The 19,185-nt window shown below is 43.3% G+C and overlaps 1 protein-coding gene across 1 annotated transcript in view; it reads left to right on the top strand.

Moving 5' to 3' along the window:
• Positions 1 to 18,154, top strand: part of LOC138774782 (nuclear valosin-containing protein-like) — a 32,377-nt gene extending 14,223 nt beyond the window's left edge. The window contains exons 13-23 of the mRNA XM_069955696.1: positions 964 to 1,183; positions 1,291 to 1,509; positions 1,735 to 1,839; positions 2,339 to 2,401; positions 3,910 to 4,029; positions 8,355 to 8,454; positions 10,662 to 10,768; positions 11,117 to 11,193; positions 11,952 to 12,040; positions 12,343 to 12,413; positions 17,893 to 18,154. Coding sequence (XP_069811797.1) covers positions 964 to 1,183; positions 1,291 to 1,509; positions 1,735 to 1,839; positions 2,339 to 2,401; positions 3,910 to 4,029; positions 8,355 to 8,454; positions 10,662 to 10,768; positions 11,117 to 11,193; positions 11,952 to 12,040; positions 12,343 to 12,413; positions 17,893 to 17,940 — 1,219 coding nt within the window. The 3' untranslated portion in view covers positions 17,941 to 18,154. The remainder of the gene's footprint in view (positions 1 to 963; positions 1,184 to 1,290; positions 1,510 to 1,734; positions 1,840 to 2,338; positions 2,402 to 3,909; positions 4,030 to 8,354; positions 8,455 to 10,661; positions 10,769 to 11,116; positions 11,194 to 11,951; positions 12,041 to 12,342; positions 12,414 to 17,892) is intronic.
• Positions 18,155 to 19,185: the final 1,031 nt, after the last annotated feature.

Genomic DNA, 19,185 nt, shown 5'->3' with positions numbered 1-19,185 from the left:
CGATGTCTGTCTGAGGCCTCCTCTGGCGCAAGTGCCGCAAAGGGGTCCAATGCAAATAAAATATTTTCAAAACAAGCCTTTGCGCAAAAATTTATTTGCCTCGGACCCCTGACAAAAATATGATAATTATCACCCTTTATGTCCTGTCATGCAAGGCATGATGGGAAAAGTTTTTGAACAGCTTGAGAGTCTGAGACCCTCCTCCTTTCTTATCATTGCTTTCTCTGTGTATTTCTTAATTACCATTTAAACCACGTTACAGTGGCCTTACACCGGGGCAGACTCTACACTGTACTATGGCCTCTCCATGGCATGTAATACGCCTATGCTCTGGGCATGCAAGATCCATTTTATACCGGAAAAAGTAATTACACCACCTGGGTGGGATGGGTGGAGTGCACGACCAAGTAGAGGCAGCCACTCCCCCATCTGGAACACAGAAAAAAAGACATTCGGTCAGCTCTCCTAAAACACCATTCACACTAGGCAGGAGCACGTTGCTATGGCTGAAATTGCTAACACACAAAAACACTGAAAAATGCAACAGCTCACCGCAATGGCAAAATAGACCCACTACAGACATGAAAATAGTTAAAAACAGCCCCCCAACTGCTAAAAAAAATTCCCACAAAAATAATGAGGCTCTTGGTTACCATTTGCAAACAGTGTAAACCACCCCACCAACGATAAGGTGACCTCATATCGGGGCAGACCCTACACTGCTTTTAACTATTTTCATGTCTATAGTGGGTCTACATCTTGCCATTGCGGTGAGTTGTTGCATTTTTCTGTGTTTTTGTGTTTGCAATTTCAGTCGTAGCAACATGCTCCTGTCTAGTGTGAATGGTGTTCTAGGAGAGCTGACCAAATTTGTCCTTTTTGTCTTTATTTCTTATTTAGTTGTCATGTAAGGGCCCGAACACTCATAGTAACACCTTAATGTCTTTATGTAATCCCTCCCAGGATACTGAAGACTTTGTGTCGGAAGCTCAGGCTCCCAGAATCCTTTGACTTCCAGCATCTGGCACATCTGACGCCAGGATACGTGGGTGCAGACCTGATGGCGCTGTGCAGAGAGGCAGCGATGTGTGCGGTGAACAGAGTGCTGATCCAGCTGCAGCATCATCAAGAGGAAAAGATAGAAGATCAGACAGCAGTGTTACCAGTGGTGAAGCCGGCTCAGGTGAGTGTATAGACCCGTGGTGGTCCCACATTATGGGGGCTTCATAGGCTTCCCCCTGACTCTATTATTCTCTGGTCTATAGTTAATGTTCTACCTTCCCTCTATAGAAGGAGCTGCAGCGATTGCTGGAGGTGCTGATGAATGAGTCGCCCTTTCCCGAGCATCAGCTGCAGGGTCTTTGCATTGAGATGAATGATTTCCTGAGCGCGCTCCCCTCAGTGCAGCCCTCGGCCAAGAGAGAAGGCTTCGCCACTGTGCCGGACGTCACCTGGGCTGATATAGGGGCACTGGATGAAATCCGGGAAGAGCTGACTATGGCAATACTGGTGAGAAAAGAGTTCATCAGGTGCAAAATACTATATGAAATGCAGTCATGCTGAACAGCTATGGCACTGATGTAAAACTATAACTTCCATAATCCCCTAAAAGCTGGCAGGCTCAATTTGGGGATCAGTGCTCTACAGGAAAGAAGCACGGACCCTGTGCTATATGATGTGATAGATATGACAGAGCCTGGTGGTCAGTAACACCGTATTCTTTTCTCTCTCCAGGCACCTGTGAGGAATCCGGAGCAGTTTAAGGCCCTGGGGCTCATGGCTCCTGCGGGTGTCTTATTAGCAGGACCCCCAGGCTGCGGCAAAACATTACTTGCCAAGGTATAAAAACTTTCTACTTCTATGTATGTATGTGCAACCATTTACTTCCTGCTCCATGCAACAAATCTCCCATCATTTGGTATATACAGCTCCTATGCAGACCTATGTGTCTCCATGGTTACAGACTACAAACAAACCCTGTGCAGTCCGATTCTGCAGTCAAGTTATTTTCTACTATCCTCCTCAGTGCATTTTGCTTTCATGCATTAGGTAATTTGGTAGAACGTAGAGGATGGATGGAATTATTACATGACTGTAGTATCTGACTACAAAGGGTTTGTTTGTAGTCTGTAACCATGGAGACACATAGGAGCTGAATACACAAAACAATAGATTTAGAATGCTCGCCTTTTCTGTGCTTTATTATACACATTGCTATAACCTATGGGTGATAACTTTGATTGTAAGAACTATAGTAGCTCAGGACAAGTGTCTTTGAGTCACATGATCTGTACTAGGAAATTCTGTTCTGTCTAAACACTAATATCTTGTGTTGCAGGCGGTAGCAAACGAATCCGGACTCAACTTTATCTCGGTGAAGGGGCCTGAACTCCTGAACATGGTGAGTTGGGAGGAGACCTTGGATCCTGGCACCTGGTGTTAGGTATCTAATCATAAGGTGTGAGATACGCTCTGCATGTGATAAGGATGTAGGACATGAGGAAATGTAACAGACCAAGGAGGTAGATATTATGTCCTTTCTATGGATTTCCCTGTTAAATATTTTCACATTGGATCTTATCTTGGATGTCCCAGTGCATTATGCAGACCTATCCATTAAACAATGTATACAATAAGCTATAGGGCTTCTTCATTTTGGGTTCCCCCAAAAAAAGTTGACAGTGTGCTGGAACCTCCAGTGATCAGATTTTATTTTAAAGGAGTTGTCCAGCGAAAATTATTTTCTTTCTTTCAAGTCAGCTGATATCAGAAAGCTATATAGATTTGTAATTTACTTCTATTATCAGCTCCTATATGTCATACAGGAAATGTTGCTTTATTTTCAGTCTGACACAGTGCTCTCTGCTGACATCTCTGGCCGAGACAGGAACTCTGTCTCGGTTTGCTATGAATCCCCATAGAAAACCTCTCCTGCTCTGGACAGTTCCTGTGTCAGCCAGAGATGTCAGCAGAGAGCACTCTGTCAGACTGAAAATAAAACATTTCCTGCATGACATATAGTAGCTAATAAGTATGTGAAGACTTAAGATTTTTTTAATAGAAGTAAATTACAAATCTATATAACTTTCTCTCACCAGTTGATTTCAAAGCAAAAGATTTTCGCTGGACAAAAGCTTTAAGGGGAGTTTGGCAGTAAGCATTCATCTACCCTACAGCTCCTCCGCAGGAGAAATGCGTATTACACAGTTGGAAATCAGTGGGCTGTATGTTAAATGTATGAACTTTTTGAGCCCTCCTGAGCAAGAGAGACCCTTAGTAGTCTGACTGATGGGATTTCTGAATAAGGAACAAAGTTCTAATAACTTGGTGTTCTTAACTAGACATCCTTTTGAAGGGATTCCTCCATCCCAGGTATGCAAAATGATTTTTTTCAGAGAAGGCATGGAGTACGCCATTAAAGGGGTTGTCCAGTGTGGGGGCACTTTTTTTGGGGGGGACCGGGGAGGAGGTGGCTCAAATAAAAGATGTCCACTCACCTCCCCGGTTCGACCGGCGGCTCACTCGTCGCGGCGCTCCGGTCCCTGGTTCCCGGCCGCTTCCGGGTGTCTGACACCGCCCGAGACGCTACGTCTCAGGGCCGCTCAGCCACTCAGTGAAAGAGGCGGGATCCGAGCGGACTTCACGCGGATCCCGCCTCCTTCACTGAGTGGCTGAGCGGCCCTGACACTTAGCGTCTCGGGCGGCGTCAGACACCCGGAAGCGGCCGGGGACCGGAGTGCCGCGATGAGTGGCACGCTGCTGGAACCGGGGAGGTGAGTGGACGTCTTTTATTTCAGCCACCTCCTCCCTGGTCCCCCCCCCCCAAAAAAAGTGCCCCCACACTGGACAACCCCTTTAAGTTCAAGTAGCCGTCAGATACTCAACAATTACTTTTTTTCCCTCTTTTAGTACGTTGGTGAAAGTGAGCGAGCCGTGCGGCAGGTTTTTCAGAGAGCCTCAAACTCCTCCCCATGTGTCATATTTTTTGATGAAATTGATGCTCTTTGCCCTCGGAGGTCCAGCTATGAAGTAAGTGATGTAGGCGCAGTGTCCTTCCTGCATTTCCTGCCACTGTAGGGGACAAGTAGTATTACACACAGGCCTATCAAATGAGTGGGTGACTCTATGGGGGAGATTTATCAAACATGGTGTAAAGTGAAACTGGCTCAGTTGCCCCTAGCAACCAATCAGACTCCACCTTTCATTCCTCTGTGAGGAATGAAAGGTGGAGTCTGATTGGTTGCTAGGGGCAACTGCGCCAGTTTCACTTTACCTCATGTTTGAGAAAACTCCCCCTATGTGCTCTGATGTCTGCCAACTTCACGCTATCATCCCACAGATGCATTTTTACATCTGTATTACACCATTATTCCTGACCTGATCTATCAGACCTATGGTCAAGCCAAGCCTTGTCACCATAATGCGGGTGCAATAATGCATCCTTATTACACTAGTGTGAACCCGGCCTTAAAGTTGGGTGGACCCACCTCTATAATGTGGCTTTTATAGGTAGACTCGAATAAGAAGCTGCTTGGAAAACCCTGGGATCTAATGGGTTAAAGGGAACCTGTCATTACTTTCATATTGCCAAATCACAAGTCATCAGGATGGTCCCCAGTGCCTTTTTCCCCCTGCCCATTGGCTTTTATGGATCCCTCCCTATACCCAAACAGGAAAAGATCTAATAAAGCCAATAGGACGAGGAGAAGTCTTCAGGAACCGCCCCAATGACTAATGGTTCAGGCAGCTAGAAAGTGATGACCGGTTCTCTTTAAAATCAGATAACTGATACTACTTTGCCTCTCACCATAGACATTGTCAGCAGTATCCACTGTTATTAAGCTCACATCTTAAAGGCTTAGAAAAACATGGCTGCCTTCTTTGAGAAACCAATCCACTCAGTTAGGTATGCTTTTGCAGTACTATTAAAGTGAATGGAGCTAAATTGTAATACCGCACTCAATCTGAGGACAGAACATAGTTTAGCTTTTTTTTCTACCTTTTTTAGAGGGTTTGTATAAAATTAGAAAAATTCTTGCTCCAAAAATAGACGCCACTCATGTCCTTGGGCTGTGTCTGGTATTGCAGCTTAGCCTCTTTCACTGCAACTATAGACACAGCTCATGGGTGGAACACTTTTTGTGATACAGATATACAGTAGCTCCCTATCTGACACAGTGCTCTCTGCTGCCACCTCTGTCCAAAACAGGAACTGTCTAGTAGCAAATCCCCATACAAAACCTCGCCTGCTTTGGACAGTTCCCGTCTCGGACAAAGGTGGCAGCAGAGAGCACTGTGTCAGACCAGAAAAAAATACACAACTTCCTACAGGACATACAACAGTTGATAAGTATGGTAAGACTTGAGGTTTTTAAATAGAAGTAAATTACAAATCTATATAACTTTCTGAAACCAGTTGATTTGAAAGAAAATATTTTTCGCCAGAGTACCCTTTTAACCTCTTAAGGACATACGACGTACCCGTACGTCATATGTCCTCAGGAGGTGTTCAGAGCGGGCCGCGTGTAGCCCGGGACCGCGGCTATTAGCGGGCACGGTCTGATCGCCGTGCCCGCTAATAAGGTAATCTGACAGCTGCCTTCGATTACCTTTGACAGTCGATTACCTTTGCCTGTCGATTACTTTGACAGCTGCCTCCGATTACCGGATGCAGCCGTTCCCTGGTGTCTAGTGGGGGAGATCGCTCCTCCGGGACGTTGTCCAAGATGGCGCCGACCCCGGCTTGGCAATCGTTTGTTTTCGGCTGCAGCAGAGTGCCGATCTCATTGATCTTTGCTGTATAACTATACAGCAAAGATCTCAATAAGAGATCAAAGTGTATATACTAGAAGTCCCCCAGGGGGGCTTCTAGTATATGTATAAAAAAAAAAAAAAGTATTGCTATTCGTAAAAAGCCCCCTCCCCTAATAAAAGTTTGAATCACCCCCCTTTTCCCATGTTTTAAATAAAAGTAAATAAATTAAACATGTTTGGTATCGCCGCATGCGTAATCGCCCGAACTATTAATTAATCACATTCCTGATCTCGCACGGTAAACGGCGTAAGAGCGAAAAAATCCCAAAGTGCAAAATTGCGCATTTTTGGTTGCATCAAATCCAGAAAATTTTTTATAAAAAGCGATCAAAAAGTCGTATATGTGCAATCAAGGTACCGATAGAAAGTAAATATCATGGCGCAAAAAATGACACCTGACACAGCCCCATAGACCAAAGGATAAAAGCGCTATAAGCCTGGGAATAGAACGATTTTAAAGAACGTATATTTGTTAACAGTGGTTTGAATTTTTTACAGGCCATCAGATAAAAGAAAAGTTATACATGTTATATATCGTTTTAATCGTAACGACTTGAGGAACATGCACAACAAGTCAGTTTTACCCCAGGGCGAATGGCGTAAGAACAAATACCCCCCAAATAAAATAAATGCGTTTTTTTTTTTGGTTTGTTTTTTCCAATTTCACCACACTTTGAATTTTTTCCTGGTTTCGCAGTGTACTTTATACAAAAATTCAGCCTGTCATTGCAAAGTACAATTAGTGACGCAAAAAATAAAGGCTCATGTGGGTTTCTAGGTGGAAAAGTGCAAGTGCTATGGCCTTTTAAACACAGGGAGGAAAAAACAAAAACGAAAATTGTCTCAGTCCTTAAAGGGTAAAGTGGCCCCTGCCCAGTGAATGTTAACAAGAAGAGGAAAATAGAGACGTGTATGACAGCAGAATCAGACTACACAGGGGTTTATCTGTTGTCTGCAGCTGTGGAGACACATAGGCCTGTGTAGAAGCTGTATACACAAAACACGAGATTTTCAATCCGATTTCCTTCGTTTGTGCTTGTCGTCCCTCATGGTTTTAGTGACTTGTCTCTATTGCGGTAAAAGATTTGTAACTACTCTGCCAACTATGCAAACAGATTTTTGCATAAAGGCCAAGAGCAGTTTGTGCAGAATTGTTACTACACCCTGATGCTGTGTCCTGCTTCTAAGGGGTTATCTAAGCTGAGAAAAGCATGGCTACTTTCTTCCAGAAACGGCAGCTCTCCTATCATCAGTCCGGGTGTGGGTTTGCAATTGTAATACCACATAAAACCTGAGGACAGGGGTGGCGCTGTTTTTCTAAAAAGTAGTCCTATCCTGGGAAATGGCAAGAGCTCAGCATCTACAGATGCCATGCATTCTCATTGGGGGGCTGAAGTGTGTATATACGGGGAGATTTCCTTGCAGTTAGCGCTTGGTCCATACACAGAACTGCTGCCAGCTAGTCTTGTAGGTTTTCCATTAGCCTCTGTGGAGCAAAGGTACACGTTGCATCACATCTGTTCAGATGAAACACCCTGTAGTGTTTTACTTGAGGTCAAACATCTCGTGTGGCATGGCTCCAGCCCCATTACTCAGAGGAGGTCAGTGTACCGGGCATTCTATGGAAATAAATCCATTTCCATGCAGCTGGGGATGGCAGACACTGAGCTGCTTATGAAAATGCTGTGTACAGAGGATTAGGTAGGCTGTGTGTACTGATACCCGACCTCATGGTGACATAATGCCACTGGTCCGGAGCCATAGAGTACAATACATTCATTGTAGCATTCCTGGAGCTGCCTGTATTCAGTGATGCGTATCATCTTAAAGGGCAATGCCAGTCACTGCCAATGGTAAATTATAGGGCAACAAAAATTTACACTCTGTTTTCTTTAATTTGCTACCGTTTTGTGTACACAGCTCCTCCTGTACAGACTTATGTGCTCCATGTTTACACACTACAAACAATCCCTGGGTGTAATCAGTTGTCACAGTTATGTGTTACCCCTCGGGTGACAAATAACTTCCCCCTGAGCATTTTAGAAGCAGCTGTGATATAAGGAGGTCACACAAAATGGGTTATACACCGATCAGCCATAATACATAATATTATGTGCTGACCTGGGCCCCATAGACCAGAGGTAGGGAGGCTTGGCTCTCCAGCTGTTGCAAAACTACAACCCTCATCATGTATGGACAGCCAAAGCTGAAGCATTGGCTGTCCTTGCATGATGGGAGTTGTAGTTTTGTAACAGCTGGAGAGCCAAGGTTTCCTACCCCTGCCATAGACACTTTTTGGGGTGGACAGGGGTCACATGGGCTCTGACCGGTCTGCAGGGCCTTATAAACAGCAAACTGCTATGTCCTGTGTTTTTCAGCAGTTTCCTTTACAGCAGCTCTTCTGTAGGATCTGGGCACCATGGGCTACACACATCAGTAAGTCTTGGGCCCCATGACAGTGAGCACTACGATCCCCAGCAGCAGATTATGTTCTTTATCATATATCGTAATTCATTATATTCCTCTCTCTTTTCCTGCAGTCTGGGGCCAGTGTCCGGGTTGTCAACCAGCTGCTGACAGAGATGGACGGCCTGGAGTCTAGACGGCAGGTTTTCATCATGGCCGCCACTAACCGCCCAGGTGAGCTTCATAATCCCCTATCTAATAGGATTATCCAGAATTTGAAAAAGCACAGCTACTTTCTTGCAAGAACAGTGCCACCCCTGTCCCCAGGATGTGTGTCATATTACAATTCAGTTACATTATCAGAGGAAAAGAGAGGTGTTGTATCTGGAAAAAAGTGGTGATGTTTTTATAAGCCCAGATAGTCCATAGTAAAGTATTATTAGTTGTTGTCGTTCAGTTCCCCATAATTTGCAATATCTCTTCATGACAGTTATTGAAAATCTTTCTTAGAATCCCAATGTGAAAGTCGGTCCAAGCCACAAACATAACTTAAGAAAGGGGGAAGTAAAGTTTTTCCATTCACTGACAACAAGCAGAGTTGTCGTGGAGTCACAGGTCTTTCCTATGTTCATCAGCTGGTAACCTCCAGCACACCTCCCCATTGTAAAGGCCCTATTCCACGGAACGATTATCGTTCGTATTCGGCCGATATCAGCCACTACGGACGATAATCGTCCGGTGGAATAGAGTGCAACGATCAGCCGACATCGTTCATGTCGGCTGATCGTTGCAGTCGCTTGTTTTTCAACATGTTGAAAAACAAGCGACTGATATAGCAGCGTTCTGCTGCCGTCGCTCCCTTGAATAGGAGCATCGGCAGCAGACGCTGCTATATCCTATGGGCTGCCCGGACGATCAGCGATCCCCCGGGCAGCCCCCTCCCGCACTCACCCGCTCGCTGCAGCCGCGTTGAATAGCGGCGGCAGCGAGCGGGGAACGAGGAGCAAACGAGCGCTGAGAGCGCTCGTTTGCTCCTCTAAACGACCTGTGTAATAGGGGCATAAGTGGCAGAAGAGGTTGGAGGAACACATAACCTCTGTGTGAATGACTGGGAGCGCAGATAAGATAAGGCCGGATTCCAGTAGCTGCCGATGTTTACTCAGCTACAGAAGGGTCATTGATAGAAAAGCTTCACCTATGGGTATGAGCTTGTTCACCATGACTTCCATCTGAATAGACTTGTTCTTGATCAATGGACTTAAAGGGACAGCACTCCTATCTATAACCGTGGGTGTATTGCGTCTTAGAACATGAAGAACGTGTGGAAAGTAAATATAGATAAGACCACATCTGACCACATCTCGTATGATCCTTGCGTATGGCGGATACACCAAATGCATCTATAGGACTCTTTTTACCTAAAATGAGTGACTCTATGGCCTCCATCGGACTGGTATTGAAAAGTATAGTAAGCTACTCATAGAAAATGTACCCTGTGAGTGGACAGGTCACTGCCTCCAGCATTGTCAGCCCACTCCTCTACTACCGCCTTCAGATATGTTCCATTGAGCCAATATCAGCTAGAGAATGACACGGAGGTGTCTTCTTACAGAAGTTTATACAGGTCACTGCCTCCTACAGTGCCAGCATACTATACTGCTACAGTCACACTATACTCTTCTGCTGCTGTCATTTCCTGTCAGCTCCATTGGTTTATCATTAGCCACGGCATGACATCGCCCCAGTCCCCCATAGAGTGTTATAGTTACAGATATAATCATAGGTTTATATAACTCTCTGCCTCCCACATGGTCAGCACTCTCCTCTACTGCTGCTGGCATAGTTCCTATAGGCTTCATTGTTTCATTATCAGCCATTGTTTTATACTTATATACATATGAGTATATCTGGTTTATACAGAGTCACTGCCTTCCACATAGTCATCACACTCCCCTACTGCTTGTCCTCATCGGTGCTATTGTTCATATTAAACCACGTTATGACCCCAAACTCATACAGTCGTATCCATATGCGATTACATCTGTAAGAATATAAGTCACTACCTTTATACAAGATCAACACCTCCCTCTCCTGCTGCCATCATTCTCATTGGTTAGACTCCTTCCCGTCCAAATCACCACACATACACGTATGTGTATGTACCACCTATCCTTGCAGACATGATCAGGTGAGTGTATATAGATAGGTCACTTTCCTCCTCCAGGTCAGAACACTTCTCTCCTGCTGCTAGCCTCATGTTTATTCATTTATATCACACTGTTCTGTATCTTTTGCACTACCTGGAGATGAGGGGGAACCTTGTAGGGAATCCCTTTAACCCTGTTCAGAGTATACGGCGTATAATAACTTAGGTGTCGTCCTTTTGTTCTGGATGTGACTTTTGCTGCATCTGCAACATAAATTTTAATTCTTCTCTCCAGATATTCTTGATCCGGCCATCCTGCGACCTGGGCGACTCGACAAAACCCTCTATGTGGGGCTCCCACCTCCAAGTGATCGACTCGCCATCCTGAGGACAGTTACAAAGGTAACTATGTCACATTTATCAACAAGATTTACTGGTATGGAGTGTTTATACAGTGTATCCAATTGGAAAGAAGACAGCAGCAGGAGAGGAGTGTGTTGAACTTTTACGAGGCAGTGACCCATATATAGTGATTATATCTGTATGAGCCTGCGTCTGTGATTTACCACATTTGACCATGAGTCTATGTGGGCACGTATTTGGGCACTGTATACAAGCAAACATTACCCCCTGCCATATTGTTTCATTAAGGCTCTACATCATATTTAAAAAAAAAAAAAAAGATACACTTCTAGTTGATGTCATGATCTAGATTTTTTTTTATTTAATTTTTTTATTTTTTAATGACAGAATGGTTCTCGGCCACCCCTGGGTCCAGATGTTGATCTGGAAGCCATAGCCCATGATGAGAAATGTGATTGTTTCACGTAAGTAAATGAACTCCTAGAAGAGCGTCTGGTCAGATTGCTGGGAAAACCCCCTGTAAAATGTGCCAGTTTGTAACCGATAGTCTTGGATACACATTTGCTGCCATTTTGTGTTTACAGCTCCCGTGCCAGATCATCATGGTAACATGCAGATGAATCAGAGTAGGGGTCCTATTAGACGGCCCAATGTCTGTTCACTGTCATTTATAGAGCCTTCACATCAGTTACGGAACCTTCACATCTGTCGTTTACCCAGGCCCAATGAACAATTTCTTGTCAGTCATCGGCTGCACATCCCCAATTACATGTGGGCAATTGCCAATGGATTTTCAGCAGGCCTGAGCGCCCCATTAACATATCCTTTAAGCCTTACAGTCCTCCCCAGCTCCCCAGCTTCATAGGTTTCTTCTCCCTGGCTGACTAGATGTTCTATAAGATAAACCGTACGCTCTTGGGCAATAGTTTATTACGTGTGACCTCATGTTATTATGTTTAATGTATGTCATGGCAGATCTTTGGGAGGGCTCAGGGAGTGTCCGTTCCTATCTGATCCCTGATATCACATATATTTAGTGTGAGACTCCCCGTTGATGTGTGCTGCTTGCAGATCTGTATCTCTCCGCAACCATCTTGCACAACTATTACAACTGTGTGACAAATGACAACTATGTCCGGGGCTATAGGAACGTTATGCTGGGGATGGATGGGGGAGGGGTGACACAGACTGTATAATTATATATATGTTCTGCTTTGCACAGGGGGGCCGATCTGTCTGCTCTGGTCCGGGAGGCATCAATAAGTGCCCTGAGGAGTGAAGTGTTACAGGCCAATCCTACTGTCACTAGAGGTGAGTTAAGATATATCTATATCTATCCATCTATCAGCAGGTTGTGTGCACTATATGGCAGAAAGCTGATCGGACTAATCGTGTCCCATAGCCAAGATGTTTCTAAACTTTACAATATTTCTGACTGTTTCCAATAGGGACTAAGAGCAGATTTGTGATTTCTGCTCTGGAGTATAACTTAGGTGATATTTCAGGCTCTGTATAAGTAATTAGGATGAAATAGTCGTGAATAATTTATCATGTTCTTGCCGTATCCAGTTCTTGTCATGTAACACTGCCTTTGTCTTGTGTTGCCTTCTTAGGAGACATCCTCGTGTACAAGAGACACTTCGATACGGCCTTCAAGAAGGTGAAACCCTCAGTCTCCAAGACGGTGAGAGTCGTACTTCATCCGCACTATTTTGCCTCAAGGCCACACCCCTTTCCTGATAAGTTGCACCCCTTTGTCACACAAGGTTCTAAAGTGTCCGAAACACATAATAAATTTAGTAATTTAATTCGATTTTTTTAAACAAATTTGACCAGAATTACAGCATACGTGCAGTATTAAACTCCAATATGTCAGCTTTGCCTGAAGTATCCCTATCATCAGGTTAGACCGATCTAACCTGCAGATAGCTCCCTAGTGGGCACAGGGTGCTGAGGATGGAGGTGTGTCTGTCACCTTCATCCTCGTCACCGTTTCTGTGCTGTTTATTCTGAAATCCTCTGCCCAGTAAGCTGTTAAAAGCACTGGCGGTGGGGCTAGCCCCCTCGCCCCTTCTAATAACTATCAATGGAGGGGGCGGGCCAGATCAGTGCTCAGTAAGCCATGGTATAAAGTTTGCTTAGTGTGGTTCTGGGTGCTGTGAGACATGTCACGTCCAGTCTGGACATGTAGATATAACACTGGTAACCCTGGGTGCAGAGCAGGACTCAAGTCAGTGGTGCTGGGCAGGGTTGGAGATCTAACAAGGACTTGGGCCTCTATCTGTTCTTAGAAGGTGGTACGTGTAGATCAGGATTGACTCTCACTAAAGTTTATAAGCCAGAGTTTTCATTTCTAGGATTATATCCCACATAAGACTGTGAGGTCTACATTGTTTAGGAACAGCTGTTCTGTGTATAGAGCTCTGATTATATAGCTGTACTGTATATAGGCCTCTGATTTATATAGCTGTACTGTATATAGACCTCTGTTCGTATAACTGTACTGTATACAGAGCTCTGATTTATATAGCTGTACTGTATATAGACAGCTGTTCATATAACTGTACTGTGTATATATAGCTCTGATTATATAGCTGTACTGTATATATAGCTGATTATATAGCTGTACTGTATACAGGCTCTGATTATATAGCTGTACTGTATATAGACCTCTGTTCATATAACTGTACTGTATATAAAGCTCTGATTATATAGCTGTACTGTATACAGAGCTCTGATTATATAGCTGTACTGTATACAGAGCTCTGTTCATATAACTGTACTGTATACAGAGCTCTGATTATATAGCTGTACTGTATACAGAGCTCTGATTATATAGCTGTACTGTATATAGACCTCTGTTCATATAGCTGTACTGTATACAGAGCTCTGATTATATAACTGTACTGTATACAGAGCTCTGATTATATAGCTGTACTGTATACAGAGCTCTGTTCATATAACTGTACTGTATACAGAGTTCTGATTATATAACTGTACTGTATACAGAGTTCTGATTATATAGCTGTACTGTATATAGAGCTCTTCATATAGCTGTACTGTATACAGAGCTCTGATTATATAGCTGTACTGTATATAGACCTCTGTTCATATAGCTGTACTGTATATAGACCTCTGTTCATATAGCTGTACTGTATATAGACCTCTGTTCATATAGCTGTACTGTATACAGAGCTCTGATTATATAACTGTACTGTATACAGGGCTCTGATTATATAGCTGTACTGTATACAGAGTTCTGATTATATAGCTGTACTGTATATAGAGCTCTTCATATAGCTGTACTGTATATAGACCTCTGTTCATATAGCTGTACTGTATACAGAGCTCTGATTATATAACTGTACTGTATACTGAGCTCTGTTCATATAACTGTACTGTATACAGAGCTCTGATTATATAGCTGTACTGTATACAGAGCTGATTATATAGCTGTACTGTATACAGAGCTCTGATTATATAGTTGTACTGTATACAGAGCTCTGATTATATAGCTGTACTGTATATAGACCTCTGTTCATATAGCTGTACTGTATACTGAGCTCTGTTCATATAACTGTACTGTATACAGAGCTCTGATTATATAGCTGTACTGTATACAGAGCTCTGATTATATAGCTGTACTGTATATAGACCTCTGTTCATATAGCTGTACTGTATACAGAGCTCTGATTATATAACTGTACTGTATACTGAGCTCTGTTCATATAACTGTACTGTATACAGAGCTCTGATTATATAGCTGTACTGTATACAGAGCTGATTATATAGCTGTACTGTATACAGAGCTCTGATTATATAGTTGTACTGTATACAGTGCTCTGGTTATATAGCTGTACTGTATACAGAGTTCTGATTATATAGCTGTACTGTATATAGACCTCTGTTCATATAACTGTACTGTATACAGGGCTCTATTATATAGCTGTACTGTATATGGCTCTGATTATATAGCTGTACTGTATACAGGGCTTTGATTATATAGCTGTACTGTATACATGGCTCTGATTATATAGCTGTACTGTATACAGAGCTCTGATTATATAGCTGTACTGTATATAGACCTCTGTTCATATAGCTGTACTGTATATAGACCTCTGTTCATATAGCTGTACTGTATATAGACCTCTGTTCATATAGCTGTACTGTATACAGAGCTCTGATTATATAACTGTACTGTATACAGGGTTCTGATTATATAGCTGTACTGTATATAGAGCTCTTCATATAGCTGTACTGTATACAGAGCTCTGATTATATAGTTGTACTGTATATAGACCTCTGTTCATATAGCTGTACTGTATACAGAGCTCTGATTTATATAGCTGTACTGTATACAGAGCTCTGATTATATAACTGTACTGTATACAGGGCTTTGATTATATAGCTGTACTGTATACAGGGCTTTGATTATATAGCTGTACTGTATACAGGGCTCTGATTTATATAGCTGTACTGTATATAGACCTATGTTCATATAGCTGTACTGTATATAGACCTCTGATTATATAACTGTACTGTATACAGAGCTCTGATTATATAGCTGTACTGTATATAGACCTCTGTTCATATAGCTGTACTGTATACAGAGCTCTGATTATATAGCTGTACTCTATATAGAGCTCTTCATATAGCTGTACTGTATACAGAGCTCTGATTATTTAGCTGTACTGTATACAGGGCTCTGATTATATAGCTGTACTGTATATAGACCTCTGTTCATATAGCTGTACTGTATACAGAGCTCTGATTATTTAGCTGTACTGTATATAGACCTCTGTTCATATAACTGTACTGTATACAGAGCTCTGATTATATAGCTGTACTGTATATAGAGCTCTGATTATATAGCTGTACTGTATATAGACCTCTGTTCATATAGCTGTACTGTATATAGACCTCTGTTCATATAGCTGCAATGCTGGTGCCTATATTCCAGCACTGAGCCCGTGACCTTCCTCCTCTGTAAAATTGTCACATGAGTGAGAACATTCCTTTTCCTTCCCGACTTCAAGAAGAATTCACATTCTCAAATGCCGAGATCTCCTACTGCAGTCATCCATGCTTTATAGTCCTCTGATCATGAAGAATAAGGCATGGATGACTGCAGTAGGAGATCTTGGCATTGGAGAATGTGAATTCTTCTTGAAGTCGGGAGGGAAAAGGAATGTTCTCACTCATGTGACAATTTTACAGAGGAGGAAGGTCACGGGCTCAGTGCTGGAATACAGGCACCATGATGGCAGCAGCAGTACAGCTATGGATTGGGCTCTGGACAGTACAGCTATATGAACAGAGTTCTATACATAGTACCGCTGTTCCTATACAATGTAGACCGCAGTCTGTTCCTATACAATGTATCCCGCATGTGGGATATAATCCTAGAAATTGAAGCTCTTGCTTATAAACTTTTAGTGAGAGTCTGAGACACAATCCTCATCTACTTGTACCACCTTCTAAGAGCAGATAAAGAGGAAGTCCTTGTTAGATCTCCAACCGTGCCCAGCACCACTGACTGGAGTCCTGCTCTGCACCCAGGGTACCAGCAAACTGTATAACATGGGAAAGGTTTTTACAAAACATAAGTATCCTGAAATAAATCAGAATGCAAAATGCTCCAAAGCTCCCCCTAGTGGTGACTAGTTCCCAATCAGAATTATAACTGTTCTTAAAGCGACTCTTTACCCACAATCTGACCCCCCACCCCCCAAACCACTTGTACCTTCGGATAGCTGCTTCTAAGCCAAGATCTGTCCTGGGGTCCGTTCGGCGGGTGATGCAGTTATTGTGCTAAAAAACAACTTTTAAACTTGCAGCCCGTGCCCTACGGGCATGGCTTAGAATATCTGTGCCCTAACTTTGCACCACCCCTCCGTCCCTCCTCCCACCCTCTTCATCATTACGAATGCCACTGGAACATTTTCTCCATGCTGAACATTTGCACAGGTGTCTTAACGATCCAGCCCATGTGCCGAACTGACACAGCTGACGAATAGTAGGCAATCTGCCTAAAGCATTCCTAATGATGAGGAGGGACAGAGAGGTTGTGCCAGCCTAATGCATACACAATCTAGGCCACTTCCGTAGGGCACGGGGCTGCCAGTTTAAAAGTTGTTTTATAGGACAATAACTGCATCACCTGCCAAACGGACCGCAGGACAGATCTTGGATTAAAAGCAGCTATCCAAAGGTACAAGCGGTTTGGAGGGGTCAGATTGTGGGTACAGAGTCGCTTTAAAGTGAACCCGTCATCATGAAAATCCTATCGCAGCTTTAAGCATCATGTTATAGAGCAGGAGGAGCTGAACAGATTGACATATACCTTTATTGGAAAAGATTCAGAATAACTTGCTAAAAAGTCCAGTCCATTGAGTGACACCGCCCACTGGACTCCTTAACACAAAATGATCAGGGTTTTAAATCAACATGTTACAAGTTATACAAATTCTTTCCCCACAAAGATATATATCAATCTGCTCAGTTCTTCCTGCTCTATAACATGATGGTGATAGATTAGAGGGCATTGTCTTGGTGTCAGGTTTCCTTTAAAGCAACTCTGTACCCACAATCTGAGCCCCCCAAACCGCTTGTACCTTCGGATAGCTGCTTTTAATCAAAGATCTGTCCTGGGGTCCGTTCGGCAGGTGATGCAGTTATTGTCATAAAATACAACTTTTAAACTGGCAGCCCTGTGCCCTTTGGCCAGGTCCTCTGCACCGAAAACCACACAGCTGCCTTAACGATCCAGCCCATGTGCCGGGCTCACACAGCTGAGGAATAGTAGGCAATCTGCCTGAAGCATTCCTAATGAGGAGGAGGGGGGGGCAGAGAGGATGTGCCAGCCTTATGCATACACAATCTAAGCCCCGGCCAAAGGGTACGGGGCTGCCAGTTTAAAAGTTGTATTTTATGACAATAACTGCATCACCTGCCGAACGGACCCCAGGACAGATCTTGGATTAAAAGCAGCTATCCAAAGGTACAAGTGGTTTTGGAGGTCAGATTGTGGGTACAGAGTCACTTTAAGGTACTGTTCTTCTACCAGCGATTTCACCACATCTGATTGGGCGCCTTAGATTGGGGAACTCTACACACACCTAAATTCCCCATTGTTTAATTCCCCGATCTTTCTCTTTTTATAGGATCAGATGATGTATGAGCGCCTTCGTCTGTCCCTCGGTGCAGGATAGTGCTGAGGAGCATGGACCATCAACTACTGGAGGATTATGTGCCTGCAGCTGCCATCCGGTCCTTGCTCGACACTCACGTAGACACCGCAACGGGGAGTGTCACATGGATGATTGCTGTACCTTACTTTCTGTTTTTATCTTTTTTTTTAAGTAGCAACCGGCAGCTCCACATTCCTCATCTCCTCTCTGTACATAAACACAGTTGTGGAATTTACTTGTGTATTTAAAACTGTCTCCATCCTTTTACATTGTCTGGTCTGCAGAAAGTAAGGAATTAAATGAGCTTTGAGGTGTTTTATACCTCAGAGCTTCACTGTCGAGTCACTGTGTACATACATTACTTATCCTATACTGATCCTGAGTTCCATCCTGTATTATACTCCAGAGCTGCATTCACTATTCTGCTGGTGCAGTCACTGTGTACATACATTACTTATCCTGTACTATAAGGCGACTTGTAAAGGACACAATGATTCTGTATGGTTCCCTAAACATTAATCGGTGTTGTATTCCGGTAACTTGCAGGATCTTGTACCCTGCAGATATATGGTCTCTATTGTTGATTGTTTCCACTTTACAATGGTCAGCTGACACATAACTCTCTATCTCCAGGCCTCTGGTGTAATCACAGATCTCTGCAGGTTTCTCTCTTTCTGGTTACTAGTTTATACAATGAACTCATCAATCATGTAACGTATCTGAAGCATTAGGCATGAAGCAGCACAATGCAGGACTGGCTATTCATCATACCCACAATGCATTGCCTGCCTGGAGATCTGAGGTCACATATAAGATTTAAAGCAATAGTTTATGTGCAGACTTAGCTGTAGAATAATAAGCTGTCCCCTGAATCCAATGGATCTGGCAGCTTAAAGTGAATGGAACAAGGTGTTTAGTGAACCTAGTCTGCTGAGAGTTGTAGTTACCACTCCAGTCTAGTACAGCACCTCTCCTGTCCTCAGTTTAGTTGTGGGGTTTTGCAGCTCCGTTCCATTGCAGCGAACAGAGCTGAATTGTAATACCACACACAACCTGAGGACAGAGGTGGTGCTGTGTTTGCAAGAAAGTAGCGGTCCTTTTTCTAATCCAGGATAACTCCCTTTAAATTATGCACTTATCACAGAGCTGCATATAATGTATGTATTTGTTTAAGACAGACTAGGAATAGACAGAGTACAGGGATTGTACAGGAATTTGGCTTTTTTTTTTTTTTTTTTTTTTATAGATTCTAAATTTTGGCTTCAA

Source organism: Dendropsophus ebraccatus, unplaced genomic scaffold (assembly GCF_027789765.1).
Source record: "Dendropsophus ebraccatus isolate aDenEbr1 unplaced genomic scaffold, aDenEbr1.pat pat_scaffold_1096_ctg1, whole genome shotgun sequence".
Classification (NCBI taxonomy): Eukaryota; Metazoa; Chordata; class Amphibia; order Anura; family Hylidae; genus Dendropsophus; species Dendropsophus ebraccatus.
The sequence above is the reverse complement of the archived record's forward strand: the minus strand, read 5'-3'. Positions and strand labels throughout refer to the sequence as shown.